At 34.0% G+C, this 21217-nt stretch overlaps 1 protein-coding gene across 1 annotated transcript; it reads right to left on the minus strand.

Annotated features, from left to right (window-relative positions):
- Positions 1-1548: 1548 nt before the first annotated feature.
- Positions 1549-17384, minus strand: chic1 (cysteine-rich hydrophobic domain 1). Its single transcript, XM_039766113.1, has 6 exons — positions 17218-17384; positions 15800-15854; positions 12926-13081; positions 8073-8129; positions 6519-6578; positions 1549-4149 (listed from the first exon to the last, which is right to left on the minus strand). Exons 1-6 carry the CDS (start codon positions 17358-17360, stop codon positions 4099-4101), a joined length of 522 nt encoding a protein of 173 aa, XP_039622047.1. The 5' UTR covers positions 17361-17384; the 3' UTR covers positions 1549-4098.
- Positions 17385-21217: the final 3833 nt, after the last annotated feature.

Genomic DNA, 21217 nt, shown 5'->3' on the forward strand with positions numbered 1-21217 from the left:
TATAACACAAGTAAACACAAAATGCAGTTTTTAAATGATGGTTTTTATCATTTAGGGAGAAAAAAAAATCCAAACCTACATGGCCCTGTGTGATAAAGTAATTGCCCCCTGAACCTAATAACTGGTTGAGCCACCCTTAGCAGCAATAACTGCAATCAAGCGTTTGTGATAACTTGCAATGAGTCTTTTACAGCGCTCTGGAGGAATTTTGGCCCACTCATCTTTGCAGAATTGTTGTAATTCAGCTTTGAGGGTTTTCTAGCATGAATCGCCTTTTTAAGGTCATGCCATAGCATCTCAATTGGATTCAGGTCAGGACTTTGACTAGGCCACTCCAAAGTCTTCATTTTGGTTTTTTTCAGCCATTCAGAGGTGGATTTGCTGGTGTGTTTTGGGTCATTGTCCTGTTGCAGCACCCAAGATCACTTCAGCTTGAGTTGACGAACAGATGGCCAGACATTCTCCTTCAGGATTTTTGGTAGACAGAAGAATTCATGGTTCCATCTATCACAGCAAGCCTTCCAGGTCCTGAAGCAGCAAAACAACCCCAGACCATCACACTACCACCACCATATTTTACTGTTGGTATGATGTTCTTTTCTGAAATGCTGTGTTCCTTTTACGCCAGATGTAACAGGACATTTGCCTTCCAAAAAGTTTAACTTTTGTCTCATCAGTCCACAAGGTATTTTCCCAAATGTCTTGGCAATCATTGAGATGTTTCTTAGCAAAATTGAGACGAGCCCTAATGTTCTTTTTGCTTAACAGTGGTTTGCGTCTTGGAAATCTGCCATGCAGGCTGTTTTTGCCCAGTCTCTTTCTTATGGTGGAGTCGTGAACACTGACCTTAATTGAGGCAAGTGAGGCCTGCAGTTCTTTAGACGTTGTCCTGGGGTCTTTGTGACCTCTCGGATGAGTCGTCTCTGCGCTCTTGGGGTAATTTTGGTCGGCCGGCCACTCCTGGGAAGGTTCACCACTGTTCAATGTTTTTGCCATTTGTGGATAATGGCTCTCACTGTGGTTCGCTGGAGTCCCAAAGCTTTAGAAATGGCTTTATAACCTTTACCAGACTGATAGATCTCAATGACTTCTGTTCTCATTTGTTCCTGAATTTCTTTGGATCTTGGCATGATGTCTAGCTTTTGAGGTGCTTTTGGTCTACTTCTCTGTGTCAGGCAGCTCCTATTTAAGTGATTTCTTGATTGAAACAGGTGTGGCAGTAATCAGGCCTGGGGGTGGCTACGGAAATTGAACTCAGGTGTGATACACCAGAGTTAGGTTATTTTTTAACTAGGGGGCAATTACTTTTTCACACAGGGCCATGTAGGTTTGGATTTTTTCTCCCTAAATAATAAAAACCATCATTTAAAAACTGCATTTTGTGTTTACTGTTATATTTGACTAATGGTTAAATGAGTTTGATGATCAGAAACACTTTGTGTGACAAACATGCAAAAGAATAAGAAATCAGGAAGGGGCAAATAGTTTTTTACACCACTGTAATCAGACACATATTTCATGATAGCCTAAGTAACCAAAGACACAATGTTGTGAATCATGTTACCTTTATTAGAACATTTCAATCCTGAGATTTTTCGCGTCTATTTTATAACAAACAAGTGACAAAAGTGGCATTCACAGATTTCCACAAGTACACCATTCAGTTTCTTTTGGCACATTTTCAATTATGCCCAACTACAGTATACAATCTGCAATCTGAAAATGGTTTGTGGCCAAAATGTGGTGATACAATTGTTTTTATGTCTCAAAAAGTGTTCTTTTCCCAGCCACTTGTAGTGCCAATGTGTGTTTTTTTCTTCTTCTGAAAAATCTTTTAAAAACCTCATAATGAGACAACAACATTTAAGTACAAGTTAGTTATCAGAAAAGGTTTACATAATTAAATTATTATATTCTAATGAAACTAAAATATGCACAAAATGAGTTTAACATCAGTTAATTTAATATAGCATGAATGTTTAAAAATCAGTTTCTCTTAACCATTCATACAGGTATTAAATATTACTTTAAGACTGGCTGTTACATAAATACATTATTATATAACCAACAGACATTAACTTTAATAAAAAAAATCACCACTCTGGACTGACAATTCTTTGAAAAATACTGGCAAACTGAAATGTGACCTATAAAAATAAGCTTTTATTCCATCTAAACAAATTATAATATACCCTTTATTATCTTGTTACAACAAACATGAAACCTGCCTAGTAAGGCCATATGCCTGGATGACAAGATACAAAAACATCAGTATAACTGTACATCAAAACCAAATCAATCAATTTTGTGCATTTTAAACTTTAGTGCATTTGGTCTTACCTGACACATTCACTCAGATCATTAGTAAAATAAGAAGCAAAATGTACATTTATATGTCTTCAAGCGTTATCTGATTATGTTTCAGAGACAATTTAAGTTTAAAAAACTTTGGAATTATGCCACAGCTATTAGTAATGTTATCATGTAAAATGGTACTTGCAGTTGTAATAGCATATAACCCTCAAAAACTGACACATTTCCCATAATATTGAGCCTTTTTATGAGTAGGGTCTCAGTGTAAAAAAAAAAAAAACCTAATTATGTAGTTCACTCAATTCTTTTGTAACTATGGTATAAAAAATTGCCTTGTTATTACATATTGTTTTGTATTTTTACTGAAATAAATGTAGTAATTTAGGGGGACATCTATGACAGAGTGTGTAAATATGCTATGGTTTATACCTATATATGGTGCAAAACGTTTTTCAAAAATAATCTTGTAAACAGAAATGGCAGATTAAGTCAAGTAATTATAAAATTTGAAAGTCTTAAAAGGTGAATAAACTGAATTATTTATTCTGCCATACAACAAAAATAAAAAAAAAATACAAAACGTATACTGAGCTTTTAAAAGTGCAGTAAATAAAAATTATACATTTGCCTGTTGTTTTGGTGTCAAATAAGATTTAATTATTCACATTTAACTTTAAACAAATTATTACTATCCCTGCTACCAACCAAACCTATGTACATCAGGGAAACTACCGATTTAATAATTGAATCTCTCTTTTGTGTTCTCTGATAAAATCTCTAAAACATTTTGCTTCTATGGGTTGGTGTGTATATGTACATACATATACTTAAATTAGGCCATATTAACTTATTATAACTCAAGTGCAAATTTCAACCCCTGACCTAATACTACAAATACAATTATTATGGCTTAAAGGTAAACTGGTCCATAAAAGTTTATAAGTTTCTAAGAAATTTCATTCATAAAGAAATGTACAATAAATTCTTGGCAATACAATAAAGAGCTATATTACATTCTGTAAACAATAGCATAACACACTGTACATTATGTATTAAAGCAGAATATACAGACTCTTTTTCTTGACCTCCCTTAATTTCCAAAGTGCAATACAGATCGATGGTGTTTTTTTTGCCTCTGTTTAATGTTTTACATTATTACTCTGAACTAATTGAACACTTTTTCAATGAAAAATTGACTGTGATATTATATATATATATATATATATATATATATATATATATATACACACACACATATATGTACACGTACACACACACACAACACATACATACATTTTTTATATTTAAACAGATGGACAGAAGACTGATCTTTTATAGATCCCTGAATGCAAATCAGTAATCAGATATTGAAAACTTTGACATAAAACAGCCATCTGATTTGCTACATAACAAAATAACAAAAACAAAACAACAACTCCAACTTTTCAGTTTCTACATAACTTTTTACAGTTATATAGAACAAGCTGAGGTCAAGTGGCACTTTATCCTCTGCACATTTTATAGTTTTCTTGTGATTACCCTACTTGTTCATCATGACAAAGTTCAGCAACCATAACAAAGTGCAACAAAGGATCATCACTTAATGTAAATAAATGAATGTGCAAAATTTGCTCTAAAGGAAAGTGACAGTGTTGAGATTCTATTGTAAAGGGAAGTGGGTACATTTATTACAACACAGCAGTGCAGAAAGTTGCTCATCCAACTTAACTACAAGGCACTAAGGGTAGGAATGAAAACTTGTGCCAGGAGTTCTTGTACATTTCTTCAGTCAGGTCGAAATATAGGATATTTGGGTAAAAATTCTATAAGAATTACCTAAAAAGAGAATAAACATTACGCTTATTAAAATTATAAATTGAAATAAAAAGGAAATCACTCATCCTAAGACACAATAAAGAATATGGACATTTAAAGCATTTTGTTTTCTTTTCACATTTATTCTTTCATTGTTATGATCTTTGTTTTACATTATGGATCATTAACTTCCATTTCTTTTATTCTTGGAAAAAAATAGGTCAGAGGATTTTACTATTTGATTCTGTGTAAAAACCTTCTTAATGTTTTAGAAAATTATGTCACTTATCATAGATTTGAAGAGAACAATGGATCTAGTACTTCTTTAGAAATAATTTATTTTCCAATATATTTTCAGCAAAACAAATATTTGATAACAAAACGTGTTCTAAAATGTCTCACAACGTCATTCAACAATTACCCTAAAAGCATACACCCATGAGTACTGAAATTTAAAAAGTTTCCTAAGGAACGTTGCTTGCCATTTTTCTTTATTCTTCAACAAATTTGATTGTAAAACTGTTTCACAGAAGTATGCAAAAGTAAGTAAACATCAATTGAGAGGACTGTGTCAAGGGCTGTTTTAGAATACAAAATGTGAAAATAAACTTAAATTAGCCTTAAAACATAATCTGTATCAGGGTACATCCAAACAAAGAGTGCATCTATCCCTCTATTTTCAATTCAAATGATGTGAAATTTCGGTAGAGGAGGCTCAAACAAACTCACTATAAAATGGACAACGTATGCACAGACAAATTGTAATAAATTACTACAGTATATTGGCAATGTTCAGAGACTATGTATAATATATATATAAAAAAAAACTGCCATTTCTACAGAAAGCCATGTAAAAAATAGGGAATTGATTTAAACTTAAAATAATTTGAAGATTAAATTAATTTTAAATGAAGTGTGGGTGAAACATTAAATATTTATCCATCATCCATCCTCAGACCTACTTAGATCAATTCATGGTTGCATATATCATCTGGGTGCCTATGTTATCTGCTCTGAGCTTAAGCCATGCACCAAAACAATCATGCAGTCACTAATGCACAGCTTCACACTTACTCCCTCAATTCCTGGACCAATTCAGTATCATCCATGGATCTAACATGCTTCAAATATTCAAAATAATACTTTTTCGCCTACATTTAATTAGAATGAACAATGTCTACTTACAAACATAAAAAGGGAAGTCAAGAAAACACATGCCATAAAGTTTACCGAATATTTAAAAAGGTCCTTATAGGTAAATGCAAAACACATATTAACAGGTATATTCATTTACATGCATTGACTGGCATATGCCTTTATCTAATATAACTTTCCAATGACAAGGTAAAATTCTTTACCTATAATGACAACTGCATTTCTGGTAGTTTAGTTTTAGTTTCCATTAGTAACATTCTCATATTCACAGAGTCAGGGGTAGGGACTGAACCAGAAATTTTGTGGTTAAAACACCTTAGTCACTGATTCACACTACCTTTCTAAATTAGCAAAATCTACAGGCATTTTCAGTTAATAGCATAGAATTATTACTATGATTAGTAATTAACTTTATTGATTGCTGTAAAAAATGTTAAGGAATACTCAAGACTAACCAGAGTAAAAAAATCCACCATGATTTTGAACTAAAATAACTGTTCTTGAATACAATCTATGATTGAATTAAAAAAGAACAACCTAACTCCACTGTATGCTGTAGTTATAGCAGTCGTGGAGAGCAAAAAGTTCTAAATTTGACTGAATTGTCTGCAAAGAAATATAAATTGGAAAAGTAAACAAGAAATTTATTCTAAAATGATATACTGCAGAATGATGTTACTATTAAGTGTTTGTCAAGATTAGGTAGCAGCACAGTGGTAGTACTGCTACCTCGCAGTAATAAGATCATGGGTTAATGCTCTTGGTCCTTCCTGCGTGGAGAGTGCTTTGAGTGCTATATAAATGTAAAGAATTATTTTTATTAATATATTGTAAATCTCAATTATTTTTTGCATTATTTTATTACTACATAACTTGAAACTCAGATATAAATTACTGCAATACACATAAAGAAATAATAATCTTTATGCAAGTGGACATAGTGGCTACAATAGTAAAGCGTATTATAGAATATATGCGTAGTCCTGAAACAACAAAACAATAATGATACTCTTCCCAAAAGTAATTTCTAAATGTTCTCACATTGTTATTTTCGAAGTCCCGTAAACAAAATATGTTGTGAACATAGGAACTCTGACAAAATATTCAACTCATTACCAATTGAAAAATTAAGTAACATAAAAGCAAAAATGTATCATCATGCAAAGAATGCTTGTTGCAGAGTCTAATAAAAGTTGGTATTAAAAGAGAAATAAATATTTTCATGATATACTTACATATTCCATCATATTACTGCTTTCACATTTCCTTTTACTTAATTTCCAGTGTAGTCCAAGCTACAGAATGAAAGCAAACAGCATACTGTATAACATATATAAAATACCATTGTAAATATAACTGAAATTAAAGCTTAAAGGTAAAATGTGTTGTATATTTACAAAATGTTCAGAAGCTATCTAATAAAATATAAACAATTCATAATACACTGTTATAAATTAAAAATGAAGCAAGTTACTGCATATGCACATACCGATATTCAGCTGACAAACTCAGAATTTGGGGCAAAATATACTGCTTAAAAATTAGGGGAACACTTAATCATCATAGTCTAACACCAAGTCAATTATGCATCAGGGATATCAATCTGTCCAACTAGGAAGCATAAGCAATTGTGAATCAACTTGACCTGCTTTGGTGTAAATGAAAGTGACAACAGGTGCACTGAGGAGGCAACAGCAAGACACCCTCCAAAAAGGGAATGGTTTTGCAGGTAGTGGCCACGGACAACTGCTCTCTCTTTAACCTTCCTGACCAATTCTTCTCTAGTTTTGCTAGTGTCCTTGTTACTACTGGTAGCATGAAGCTCCTCCAGGATGGTACTCCCATGCATGTCATCGCAAGAAGGTTTGCTTTCTCTCCCAGCATAGTCAAAAGAGCACGGAGGAGATACAAGGAGGTGGGTCCTTACGCAAGGAGAGCCACCATCTGACCTTACACTGTTGCAGTGGGCCCTGGGTTCCTCCTAGTGCAGGACAATGCCGTGTATTGCAACTGACTGGCCTGCATATTCCCCACACACGAATCCAATTGGGAACCCTGGGAGGTTATGTATTGGTGCACACGACACCGCCAATTAGTGCCACCGACTGTCCAGGAGCTCACTGATGCCGTGATCCTGGTCTGGGAGGAGATCCCCCAGGTCACCATCTGTCATCTCATCAGGAGCATGCCCAGACATTGTCAGGAGTGCATACAAGCACATAGGGCCATACACACTACTGAGTCACATTATGAGTTGCCATGATGAAATTCATGCCTGAGATTTTAATTTTTGAGTTTGATTATTAGCGTGATGTTGAATCCAGCCCTAAATGGGTTGGTGGTTTCGGTTTCCACTGACCATTGTTAGATCATTTTGTTTTCAACAAATTATTTAGTATTACTCAGTAAGGCTTTAGCACTTGAATATTTCATTCATCGATATCAGATTGTGATTTAAGCGTTCCCTTAATTTTTTTAAGCAATACAATTACTGGAAATATTTCACAGTTGATGGAGGCATGAAAGTACTTTGACCAATCATGCAGTGAAAAAAACTGGAAAAAGGAAAGGTATAAACACTTTATAATCAAATGATGCCAATCATCCTACTCATTCAGAAAAAAAGTTCCAGGAACACTGCACCAAAAACTGAGGGTAATATGCAATATGTTATCATTTACCATAAGCTAGCAATGTCAAGAATGAGTAATTATTGCATGTTCTAGAACATATTCACTTTCATCTCCTAACCCTTAATAATTACAAATTTCCATTATCAAATTCCATACCTTATGATAGAGTCTGTTGTTTTCCCACTCTAATAACTTTTGTATTGATCTTCTTGTCTAAGATGAAATTAGTATAAAATACTATTAACAACAAATCTTGATAGGATACCACAAGGAAATTTGACTGTACAAAAACTCCAAACCTGTGTTTTGTTCTTTTTACTTGTGATTGGACATTTTAGCACACTGAAAATGTTTTTACCTTTTATTAGTGTCATTACTTTTTGAAGAAAAAAATCAAATGTACTTTGCTCACATTAAGCATATAAAATAACCATACTGTGTGTAGACTCAAAGTAACAGGTGGTTTGCAAACAAATGTTTGATTGATATCCAGTAGCAAGGTTATGTACAATCTCAGATTTTCTAAGTAAAAAGGATATAATTTAGGTTTACACTAAAGGCAGTCAGCACAAAGAGATGTAGATCTTTAAATTATATTATAGCAAGATCACCTAAATAAAAAACAACTTTTCAGCACATGCAATTTTCTTACCTGCACACCTCATGATCAGTAGTATTTATAACATTCAACCCCAAACAGTTGCAAATAGCATGCACATTGAAAAGTGATAAATTATAGTTTTAAACAATTTTATGATGGATAAATGTTAATATTATTGACAAATATATACAGCACGCTACCTCTTAATAAATTTAGCTTAATCTCATCTATCAACTAGGACAGCAGCTTTCAGCATGGCTGTCAGCTTTACCTGAACATGGAAAAAGAAAATCGCATCTGTTACGAGGAAATGCAAAGAAAGATGCGATTATACTGGTATGCATAGAATTACATGTTATAACCAATGCATACCCAGTTTAATTACGGTTACTCAAGAATCAAAATAAAAACATCACTGGATGTCAAATCTGCCCTTGTATGTGCTGCATATTTAAGCAGATTCTTTGTACTGTATATTTCTTCAAATTATGTTTTTAGGAACATAAACTGCATGCCTGTGGAATCACGCCACTGTACTGAAATTCCTCAAACTCAAGATTATTGACAGGTGTATTTACATGAACATAAAATGCCATCTGCAAAGATGGCTTACTACTCATTAAAAAGGTAACTATAAGACAATCCAAAAATACTGTAATATAAAATAAAATAATTAAATAACAAAACAGTACTTAACCTATTTTTCCACATTACAGTACACTCTTATTCACAGTCTGCCTCAACCCTTAACTACTCACACTGGTGTATTTTGTCCACCAATCACAGTTATTTTTGTCTAATGTCCTTTTACTTGAACCTACCAGCAGCATCTGCCATCTATCTTCAGCATGATTTGCTACAAGTACAGTGTCACAGTGGTTTCCTTCCAGTGTACCCCCAGCCAGTTTTATGAGTGGATGCACAGTCGCAAGTTCCATATCATTTGGTACACTGTGCGGGTACTTACATATGTATGACAATGATGAGATGTTCTTCTTGCAATGATTTTGTTTGCAAAGAACATTCAACAACTGAAGTGAAATGTGATACAAGTGCAAATCCCACAGTGGATGAAAGTTTGACTGGTGACGAATGAGCACTTGAGAAGTGGATCAGGTTTATTTTCAGACAATCCTAGACTTTGTCATACTATTTAGTAATATGGTATTAAATTACATTAAAAACACACAATTTAAAATTATTGCAATATTTTATATTACAACCTCACAGCATGCATAAAAATAGTCACTTAAACTGTGGCGCATAAAGTACACCGCCCAAGTACTTATGAGATGAGAGAAGGTGCAAGCAGTTAAGGGTTAATAATGTAATTTCTTGCAGTTTGGAACATGTTTTACAAGTGGCTATCAGTAAATCTGAACTGTTCTTTGTGAGATGCTTAGCACATTTCTAATAAATAATATTCTTGCAGCCTTCTGAACTCAATTCTTTTTTGCAATTAATCTTGCCTTTCACTATAACACAAACCAGAAGTAACTAACATCTCAATAATTAATATTTTATACTGTGCCCTACACAGCTCCAGGATCTGACCTTATAATACTTATTCAGCTCAAAAATGGCAATAATATGACATTTCCTTAGGACTGGATAACTACAGTTCTTATAACACTTTTCAAAACGAAGTTTAAACTAAATCTCTCTTAATTTCCCCCGAAACATTTGATCTTACATATACATAGTTTGGCCAAAACATTTATTCACCCTTGTAGCAACCTTAATCCAGCGTGTCCTATGATATTTGTTTAAGATGTTTATTCCAATATTCAAATGTACAGTAGGTTGAAGATCCACTTCTTTTTAATTGACTTTAAAAGCATATAATTTATGCCAATAGCTCTACACCTTCCTTGAAATACTATTGGTAACACTTTTTATAAGCTGGAACATTGCCCACCACTGACTTACTGTATGACTCCAAATAACTTGACTTTTTTGTCCTTCAACCGTGGGGAAAAAAAAAAAAAAATCAAACAATGGCACTACTGTTGTTTGTTATGTACAATTAATACTTTATTGAGATTTTCAGTGTTTAGTGGTAAGGATATTTTTTATAAATGTAATCCGATTACACTTTCATACACACTTTTCAATATATTTAAAGTTTTAACCTTTAACTATAACCAATGTAGTTTTTTTAATCCAAAACATGGGTGTGCCTAGTGTAATTAACACTTTTCTCTTTCTAAGTATATTTTAAACATATTTTGATTCTTGTAGTACAGTGGAAAAGGCATTTGACCAAAATCAGATACCCCACAATATTGCGTATTTTTATTGGCCTTAAATAAATCCCAAATATTAAATCAAACTGGACTCTGGATGAAAAAATAAAAATTGTGTTACCAATTAGGATCAATCAGGATTAAAGTTGGACAGTTTAACATCTGTGGCAGAGCGACGGGCACTAAGCAAACTCCTGTCAATCATGAATAATCCACTGCATCCACTGAACAGTGTCATCTCCAGGCAGAAGAGTAGCTTCAGTGACAGACTTTTGTCACTGTCCTGCTCCACTGACAGACTGAGGAGATCGTTCCTCCCCCACACTATGCGACTCTTCAATTCCACCCGGGGGAGTAAATGCTAACATTAATTTTATTTAAATTTTTTTCATTTTTATTACTATTTAATTTAATATTGTTTCTTTGTATCAGTATACTGCTGCTAGATTATGTGAATTTCCCCTTGGGTTTAATAAAGTATCTATCTATCTATCTATCTAATTTAATTTGTTAGAAAGCTATGAAATACTAAATGACCCTTGTGAAATCTGTATTACTATCTTTAAAACAATAACTGGTTACACCAACTTTAACTGTAATAACATGAAAATAACATTATCTGTAGTTACTGATTAGTTTCTCTCAGTGCTATGGAGTAATTCCGCTCCACTCCTCCTAACTCCTCCCAGCAAAACAGTTTCAGCACCAAAACTCTACTGCTTTTAAGGAGGAACTATGCTTTCTATGCCTTGATGCTTAGCTCTGGACCTTGACAGACCCTTCCAAAACTGTATTTCTTAAGCCATGCTGATGTGGACTTGCTTTTTGTTTGCTAAATCACTCTTAAGATGCAGAACCCAGCTGTGCTACATCAAACATGACAATCTGTTTAAGAATACTAACACAGATCAGAATCTATAATTTTTCGATCAAGTCCTTGGGGTCCTCATGCAGTAAAGCATCACCAAAATACTTGACTACAGTTATGACATTTTAATTATGGAATGTGGTATTAGCTTTCCTTCAAATATAATAGGGGAGCCCATAATGACCAAAAACGATCACTTTTGTTGAAATGTTTTTTTACAACATTGTTTCAGAATTTTTAAGTTTGAGATATGTTCTCAGGTTCTTAATTTGAGCCTTCATTTCTGCTTTGTAACTCTTCTACTCATTCCTTTTTGCCCAAGTGTCATTCCAAAGATGGAGTAATGAATACTGACCTTTACTCAGAAGACACAAGCTGAAAAGATCCTTGTCCTAAACTATCCCTCATTTTTAAGATGGGTATTTAAAGAAAATCATAATTTCCCCTCTATTTGAGTTTAACGTACTAAGGATGCAATGACTTTTTTCCACACTGTAATTACAAGCTCCATTACCATGAAGTATATATAATAAATAAAAAAAGAAACAGAGTCTGGACTCCTTTTACCCTTTCAAACTGTCCCAGGTAACCTGTGTATACAAAGTTAATATGCCAAGCACACAGCAATCAAATCAATCAGTCAGGGCAAATAGACTATAGGTGAAATACTATTGCAAAACAATAGGTTCAATGATTTTTCTGAACCCACATAGAATACTGGAGAGTTTGCTGCCAACAGGAAACAACCTTGAACTGGATGCCAGTTCACCATAAAATGATTTCAAAATTGCCAATACACTCTACTTTAAGTCTTTGTACCATGGCAGGGAGTCTCAAAGATTCTCAAGTCCTAATTTAAAAAAAAAACCTAAATTAAACAGCTTCTTTGTGGTAACAGATTCAGATTTGGGATGGAAACATTTTAAAATTTTCGCAAAAAAATAAAAATAATTTTTTAACAAATGTATATGAATATTGCACGCAAACACACAGCTACTAGGCAGACATAAGAAAGCCCATTAGGTATAACAAACACCAAGTTCAAATATAAGGAGGTGAATAAATGTAAATAAAGGTTGCGTTTCAACTATAATGGGGTCACACCCCTCAGCCTCCCAGGTAAGGCATATGCAAAGGTGTTGGAGGAAAGAATGGGCTGACCTGCGGCAACTGCAACCCTCACCAGGAAAACAGGATGGTCAACTGAGATGACAATCCTACTCTAGGGAAATTTATGTCTTATACTGGAACAAAAAGCCCATGGTACACAATGCATTCAAAGCAAGATACTTACTCTTTTGTTGAGACAAATAACCGGCCAAAGACTGCAGCCCAGTGTGCAACAGCAGCAAAGGCACCCGCAAAGTAGCCACTTTATATTTACAGGAAGGTTCTTTCTTAAACATGCATTGACTCGACCAATACTTGTCTTGAATTCTTCTGGGGCAACCTATTTAAAAAAAAAAAAAAATAGAAAAGGGGTGTGGAGTGTGGAGAAAAAAACACTAAATAGAATGAAAAATAGCACATATTGTTTAGGGTTGTATACAGAAATAACATGTAATATATACAATATTTAGGAACTTTAAACACTTGTCTATATGGCTTTCTAATTGCATGAACAGATTTACAAAAAATAATGTAAAGCTGTACAAACATAAGACCAAATAACTGTTAACAGAGGTTGGTTTGGCATAGATAAAGAAGGAATTCAACTGCCCAATTTGTTTTAATTATAAATATGTTTTTTTCAATAAGTCTTTTTGTTTCTTCATTCAGAAGAATATGTGTAATGCTAATACTAAATGTGCCTTACTGAAAAACTGTGGAAATATTTTCCTTCCTAGGACTGATGGGTAGCATTGGAGTTAAGTGTCCTTTATTTTCTGGGATGTTGAAGGAAGGCCAAACCAAGTTAATGGAATTAAACTAACAGAGACCATTTTAGAAGATAAACGCAGTATTTCTGCACTAAAGGGGTCATTAACCTTGTGGAATTTGCTATAGAAACAGGTGAGAAAACAAGAAAGACTAGTTTTTTTTAGCATACATTGAAATTATGGATGTTAATTGATGTTCATTTTTCTAAATTGTATGTGAATTTCCCTTTTGGATTAATAAAGTATCTATCTATCTATCTAAACCACTTTACAAAAATATGTTTATGTAAACTTTATATTAGTCGATTGCATTTGTGTGTTTTTAAATGAACGAGTATGCAGTGGTGTTGTAGACAGCAATATATAAAAATAAAAGTAAAACAAACATTTTCTTTAATTATTTGGATTTTTAATTAGGAGAAATATATATGAAATGCAACTTAACAATTTCTAATATTAACACTATTAGTAATGCATATTAAAAAAATTACCCAGGCAAACAATTATTTACTTCAAGAGGAAGTCAAAAGTAGCATACCTTTGTTTCAACCTGATCTTATCAGGATCAAAGAAGAAAGACACATATTTTACAAATATTTTTAAGGAATCTGATAAGACTGAAAACTGGATGGCTTCATGTTTGCTTATCCAAGCTTTCGCCTTTTTGTGCAAAAAGTAGGTGAGGATAAGTTTAAAAAAAAAAAGGAGAAGAGATAAGTATACAGCCTATGGGTGCAGTCTATACATTGTGAATGGATGCCAATTCTTTTCAGAGCATGTATGCCATAAAACCAGGGTCGTAATGTTTTATGACAGGATGCAAAGGTCTCTTTGCAAACAGGGAAGGCCTAAGCATAAAGCCCAGCAGGGATGATGTGCACCCTTCAATCATAATAATCATGAACCATCCATCACATGTCACCCTGGGTCACAATGCAAGGGGCAGATTTTATAGCCCTATACTTCCCACTGCACAATCATTTCCCCAAAAGGCTCCTTTTTGTTTCAGTGTCTGAATCAGGAAGCTTTCCTTTATTCAATTTACTTTAGTTTTTTTCCCATTATTTTGTCACCTGGAGCTGTAAGATCGATCACTAATGCTTTTCATTTGAATCTTTCAATGATACATTGGAATAAATGTCTAAGTTAACATACAAATGATAAGAATATATAAATTGTAAAAATACAGAGAGCACCAAGTGTTTATGTTTAACCTAGTTAAAATAGAGGAAGTACTTGATTTTTCTAGCAAAATAAACTCATAAGACATAATTACACAAATGAAACAAAGTGGTTTTTTTTTCAAAATCTGTTTAATTCACTTTATTAATATTTTCTTTTTCAAACTATGACCTTGATTCAGCTAGGAAAGACACTGTTACAGTGCCCAAGATATTATTGGTTTGATGTTTCATTTCTATAATTTAGATTTATAGTAATAACAATAACATAAAAAAATCTATTTTCTACAGATGTATATAATACAGAAAAAATGTTTTAGAACAAAGCATTTCCATTATGTCCAGGTTTTAATGAAAATTAAATATTAACATTGTCATTAAAAGTCAAAATTAAATTATAGATCTTTATATTTTCATTCAAATTTAATCATTATGCATTATATTAACATGGCTGTGATCAAATATCTCCTAATGTAACATTCTTTTATCAGGAAATCTCTTCATACAAGGCTAAGATCTGCAAGGAGCTTTTCGAACACACATACACCCTTATTTCTAAATTCAATAAAAGATGTTGGCTATTAAAAATAATAAAATAATAAAACTAGTCATTTTAAAATAAGAAACCTTGTTGTTGTTTTCATCCTCATCTTTCTCCAAACAGAGACAATCCAATTTTAAAATCACAATTACATTATTATTCATTGTCATTCTGCTGTTGCTAAACAGATGCTGGACATCTAAATAACACTGGAAAAGTAACCTTTTATTACATTAGAAAGATTAAAAAAAACAGTTAGCAACTCACAAAGAAATATGGATTTTTTAGTCTAGTTGGTAAACAACAAAATACCCCTCAAGTTTTCAAATAAACAATATGCAAAGAAGTATAAAAAATCCTATGCAAGTGTTTGACATGTGCTGTTTTTCATATTCTGGAATGCCAAGTATTAAAAAAGTTGCTGATTTTAAAAGTAAGTAATGTTCTCTTCAGAAAATAATGTAAGAGATTCAGTTTCACTTTCCCATTTTAAATATGTAATAATGAATGAGAAAAGAAAGAAGTCAAAAAACTATCCAAAAAAATGAAATTAAAATTTAACTTACCTTCCCTGTAAGAATTGAAGGAAACTCGGTGTCAAACTTGTTGCTCAAACCAAATCTAAAATAAGGAAATGTAAGAATGAAAATGCCCAGGTGACACCAAGCCTTTTCCAGACTATGACTCTCTTTACTAAATTCACTTACTTCACTATTTGTGATCACATAACCAACATATTTACATTTAAAACACAATGCTAATTTATTAAAAGGTAAAAGGGTGGTCTATATTTCAAAACCCCATTATCTATAATAATAATATTGATTACAGCTGGAATTTCTAACTAGTATTTGTATAGATGTAAATTTGCCATTCATACATGTAACCATAACTGGTTAGGTAAAACCTTTAAAGGCTGTACATCTGAAAGACGTTATTCTATTAATTTAGTTTCATAGAATTATCGTGTGGATACATGGACGTTTCTCCTAATACCGTACATACTTGAGGCTCACCCAATTTAAAACATGAAGCATACCTCTGTGTAGGCTGATCATATATTCAGATTATTGTGTCCAATCTCTAGCACTCGGGTAAACCCTAACAATTATTATACATACAGTATGTGTACCGGGATTCATTATTCTGAGATATAAAGAAAATATTGCTAAGGTAATTAAAATGCCTAAATATGTATTTAGAATTAAGATGGGAATTGCAAGAATCAGAAACCACACATATAAACAGAGAATGTAACTTTTAAAGCTAGTTGCTGAAAAAACGAGGGATAAACTAGCATATTTTTTGAAGTGTGCATTTGTTCTCCAGTCTTCACCTATGCGTACAGCATTCCCAAATACTGTTATACTATAACGTAAAGGGCTTTACATAATTTCTTAGGTTCATTTCATTCAGCATTACCGCATGGTAAAGTCCCTGTATTCAGGAAATGTCTTTCTTAGTATTACTAACCTTTTTGTATTAAAAAGGTTAACATTAAAGGGGCAATATAAAAAAAAGATATCCGGTTCTAGTACCCCACATCGTTTACTCAAAGGTTGAAATTCAAACAAACTCATATTTAACTAATACAGAACAGTGTTTGCAATACTTCTGCCTGTCAATGCAACCACTTTATTCGTGGCAGCAAACGGTACGTAAAAAGCCAAAAGTCAAACATTTCATTTTTTCCCTGTGGCCAGTTTAAATGCAGCCTCTACGCAATTATGCAATAGAGTGAAGTGAATGAAAACCGCCAAATCTTTGCACAGGTGCAAAATAAACTAACACATATGTTCAATTTATTGCCCAAGGCGTCAGTCTTACCCCTACGGTCATGCATAACTAAGACAGATTCTTAACGCGGGCTGTCTTAGCTAGGAAATTCTCAGGCTACAGGGCCGCGTTTCGCTTTATAACATCGGGAGATATGACAACCCGGTCGACTGGAGTTGCCATCTTCATCCAACCTCTGAGTGCTTACACGGTAATGTGCCCGGCTCCCCGCATGACAACTGACTCTGGACAGTATCTCGTGAGGTGTTCCTCGCTCACCACCCGCTCCTCCTCTTCGTCCAGCTCATAGATAGTATCAAAGTCCGCCATGTTGGGCAGCAGGACGCTCATGACGTCACCCGCATTGCCAGGAAGGGGTCACGTGGAGACATAAACCCTCCGTTAGCAGGGTTACTGTCAGGGTGGGATGCAGTACTGGAAGTCTGGCAGTGTCATTTATTCTTTGTTGGTCTTCAAAATATCATCATAATTGTGCAAGTCACATGAAATGATGCTAAGATGAGAAACATCATGATAGACAAGTGTCAGCCCAAGTGCGGTCTAAATAACGGTTCAACGGTTGAGTCTTAAATCTACACACTACTGTTTCTTTGTCAGGAAAAAACATTCCACAGAATTATAAATGTGAAACACCTTTAACGGAATTTATTTTGGCGAGAACGTAACATGCTTAGCTCGTGGCTGAAGCTGAAATTCCAATATGGAGAACCATATATTTTTAAATGAAAAGAGGTTGGGCAATATTATTCCACAAGATTTCTGGTATTTCCTAAACAATTACGAAAACCTTATTAAAACCTGCAAAGTCATCGACTTAAATGTTTGCCAAAAGGTGGGAAGCTGTGTGGCAGGACATGTGTCTAAATGGCATCTGTGAAATTTGGTAGAACTGTACTCCGTGATTCATTTTCTAGATTTCTGATGCAGGAAGTGCCCGTTCCTTGACTTTGGACACTGATATATCAATCCTTTAACTGTCCAAAAACACCTTCACCCCTCTAAAAAAAAATGGGTTATAGGGCCAAAGTGTAACAATACAGAAAAAAGGACTTTCCAGAGCTAATTTAACCTCTTGAAGCAAACAGTTGTGAAGGTAACACTTCAATATTATTATTTCATCAACATCATGAAACTAGTCTCTTCTACAGCATGAGCAAGGCCAGTTTTGTCTACAGTTTAATTTCCTTGGGTTTTGGCTGTGCCTGGGTGTTCTGGTTCCCAGAATAGGCCCAAACCCTTGATGGTATGATGCATTCAAACAAACAAACAAACAAAAAAAAAAACAAACAGCAACAAAAGACAACTTTTTTTTTAACCCCATGGAGGTATTTATTAAGAAAGGTGCTCAATAAAAATCGTCTGTTGTCATGCACTATAGGAGTGCATTGCTGAAAATGGGGAAAAATCTGTGAAACACCAGAAAGTGTAAAAGCCAGGGAGACAAGAAGGGACAGATTGTGGAAGATCACGTAACTTGTCACAGGAAACTGGTTTATTTTAATGACATTCTTTTAGTAAACCTGTGAAATTCAAAAATGATACTAAAATCGGAGAAATAGCAGACACTGAGGAAGCAGCATGTGATTCAAAAAGACTAGAACAAGCTTCACAACTGGGCAATCACTTGAAAAATATAGTTTAATGTAGAAAAGTGCCCACCGCTAAACATGGACAAAAGGAATATCAATGGGAGACACTGTCCTAAAGGAAGCAAGCTCTGAAAATAATTTAGGGATTTATGTTGATACAGCATTTCTGTGATCTAAGCCAGGTTTCTCAAACTCCGGTCCTAGAAGGCTGTAGTGGCTGCAGGTTTTCATTCTAACCCTTTTCTTAATTAGAGACCTGTTTTTGCTGCTAATTAACTACTTTTGAATTCATTGTAATGGATTTTCTGTTGAAGATTCAGACCCCTTCATCGGTTCCTTTTCCTTAATCAGCTGCCAAACAATAGTGAGATACAAAATGAGCCAAAACATGACCAGTAAACTGTGTCCATCATACAGTATCTGACAGTAAAGAAAGATGAAGGTCTCAGGAATGTTGATCTGCTCAGGTCCACACAATATTTTAACAGTGCTCTTAGGAAAGAGAAAACAGTTTCAGAAATGTCTTCTATTGCACAATGAGAGCAGCAACAAGCCATGGAATTAAAGAACGGGTTTAATTAAAAGCAAGAATCAGCGTCTAATTAAGCAACTGCTTGGAGTGAAATTAGCTGGAGTTTGAGGCTCTGATTTAATTGGTCTTCTGTTGGCTCACTCACCTCACATGTCATTTCTGCTTGGGTGCCATTTAAATGATGAAGGAATTCAGGGAAACAAATCTTAAAAAACCAAGTCAATTAAAATTAATGCAAAGAAGTTAATTAGCAGCAAAAACAGATCACTAATTAAGAAAAGGGTTAGAATGAAAATCTGCAGCCACTGTGGCCCTTCAGGACTAGAGTTTGAGAACCCTGATCTAAGCAATGTTCAGAATCTATTAAAAATATTCTGTTCAGGCTATATAATGCACTAGTGAAAGCACATCTGGTGTACTGTTTGCAGTTGTGGTCATTACACTACAAGAAAGACATACAACAACTAGCTGTATCCCAGAGGTGAAGGGCATGTCTTTCTTTGGCAGACTTAGAGTCTCGAGCAGAGGAGACTTTCATGCAGTCTTCATCCAGGTCTTCAAAATTCTGAAAGGCATTTGTTAAGTCGATCTAGCAGAATTATTTCATCTTAATGGTGAATCACATACACAAGGACACCAGTGGAAATTAAAGGGATGAGCATTCAGGACTGAAGCTAGGAAGCACTTCTTTCCGCAAAGAGGAACAAGGAACAAATTATTTAAAAATGTAGTTGAAGCCTGTGGCGGGCTGGCACCCTGCCCAGGGTTTGTTTCCTGCCTTGTGTCTATGTTGGCTGGGATTGGCTCCAGCAGACCCCCATGACCCTGTAGTTAGGATGTAGTGGGTTGGATATTGGATGGATGGATGTAGTTGAAGCAAAAAACTTGATAACCTGTTAGAAGTTTCTGGATGAGATATCGGGACAACTTAGCTATTAGTTACACAAATGAGCTTGATGGCCTGAATGGTCTCCCTTCTTTTACCAAATTTCTTATGTACTTATGTTCTACTAATAACGGTGCTACATATCTAAGAGGGGTTGAAATCTAAGTAATTAATGTAGGTCTTTGAGTTAAAATTTGCAATGCACCATGTAATACATATGTCTCTGTTACATGGCATTTGCTATGGGATTTGTAAAGGCAGTGTTAATATTTTTGATGCACCATATACTAATTTAGTGGAATGAAAAATACAATGAATTTTATTTCTAAAAATGTCTGTGATGCAACATCTTTTGGAATATCAGAGACATAGCAACTGGACAGACACACAGAGCCAGACACACTCTTATCCTTTCATGAAGGTGGTAGACAGCACTCAAGTTATAATTCCTGAAGACACATAGATGCTCCCTTTTACCATCTTATTGAAATTTGTATTGTAATTAAATTGTACAAGTATGGGAAATACACTTGTATAATTTAATTTGCAAATATTACAAGTATATACTCATACTACTATTCAGAAATATTTGAAGAGCTGAGTTGCAAAATCAGCTAAGTACAGGAGACAACTTTTTGTGAAAAGGAGAAAAATTAGTATTTGAAATGATATTTTTTTAATTCTTTTTGCAGAATGTTGGTTGTTACATTACTGAAGGTCAATTGCTGGACATCTCAGAAATCTGAATATTTTACATTTTTGTAAAAAATAGGAAAAAAACATACTTAGCAGGTTTTGACGCTAAATCAATGCTATTCCATAAACCTATAAGTAGAAACTTTCATCAAAAGTGCTCTGGATCTTGAAATATTTTTATTATATAACAAAAGAAATTCAGAGCTTTTAGTCTCTAAACTATTTAGCTAAAAAGTAATGCTAAAAGTCATGAATTCCTGTTAAGCATTGTTGAAGTAGTAAATTAAACAAGTTATAAGCAATCTCTAGAATGTCAATATTCTACATCATCTTCATCATATATTTCAGTATCACTGTCTGCCATTGGTTTAGTGTTTTTGTTGGCTGTTCCAATGATTGGGAGGTAGAACTCTTTAACTTTTTCTGATTGCGGATTGTCCATATTGACTCCCACTTTGCTAAGCAACATTTCGACATCCTTTGC

The sequence above is a fragment of the Polypterus senegalus genome, chromosome 10, assembly GCF_016835505.1.
Source record: "Polypterus senegalus isolate Bchr_013 chromosome 10, ASM1683550v1, whole genome shotgun sequence".
NCBI lineage: Eukaryota > Metazoa > Chordata > Cladistia > Polypteriformes > Polypteridae > Polypterus > Polypterus senegalus.

Bases quoted from the DNA above. Each gene is read 5' to 3' on its own strand.
- chic1 (XM_039766113.1), bottom strand. From the start codon at position 17,360: ATGAGCGTCCTGCTGCCCAACATGGCGGACTTTGATACTATCTATGAG. The intron at 15,855-17,217 runs GTAAGCACTCAG...TCCTTATTTTAG, and splicing joins GGAGCCGGGCACATTACCGT to ATTTGGTTTGAGCAACAAGT. The intron at 4,150-6,518 runs GTAAGTATATCA...TTCTCTTTTTAG, and splicing joins GCAGTAATATGATGGAATAT to GTAATTCTTATAGAATTTTT.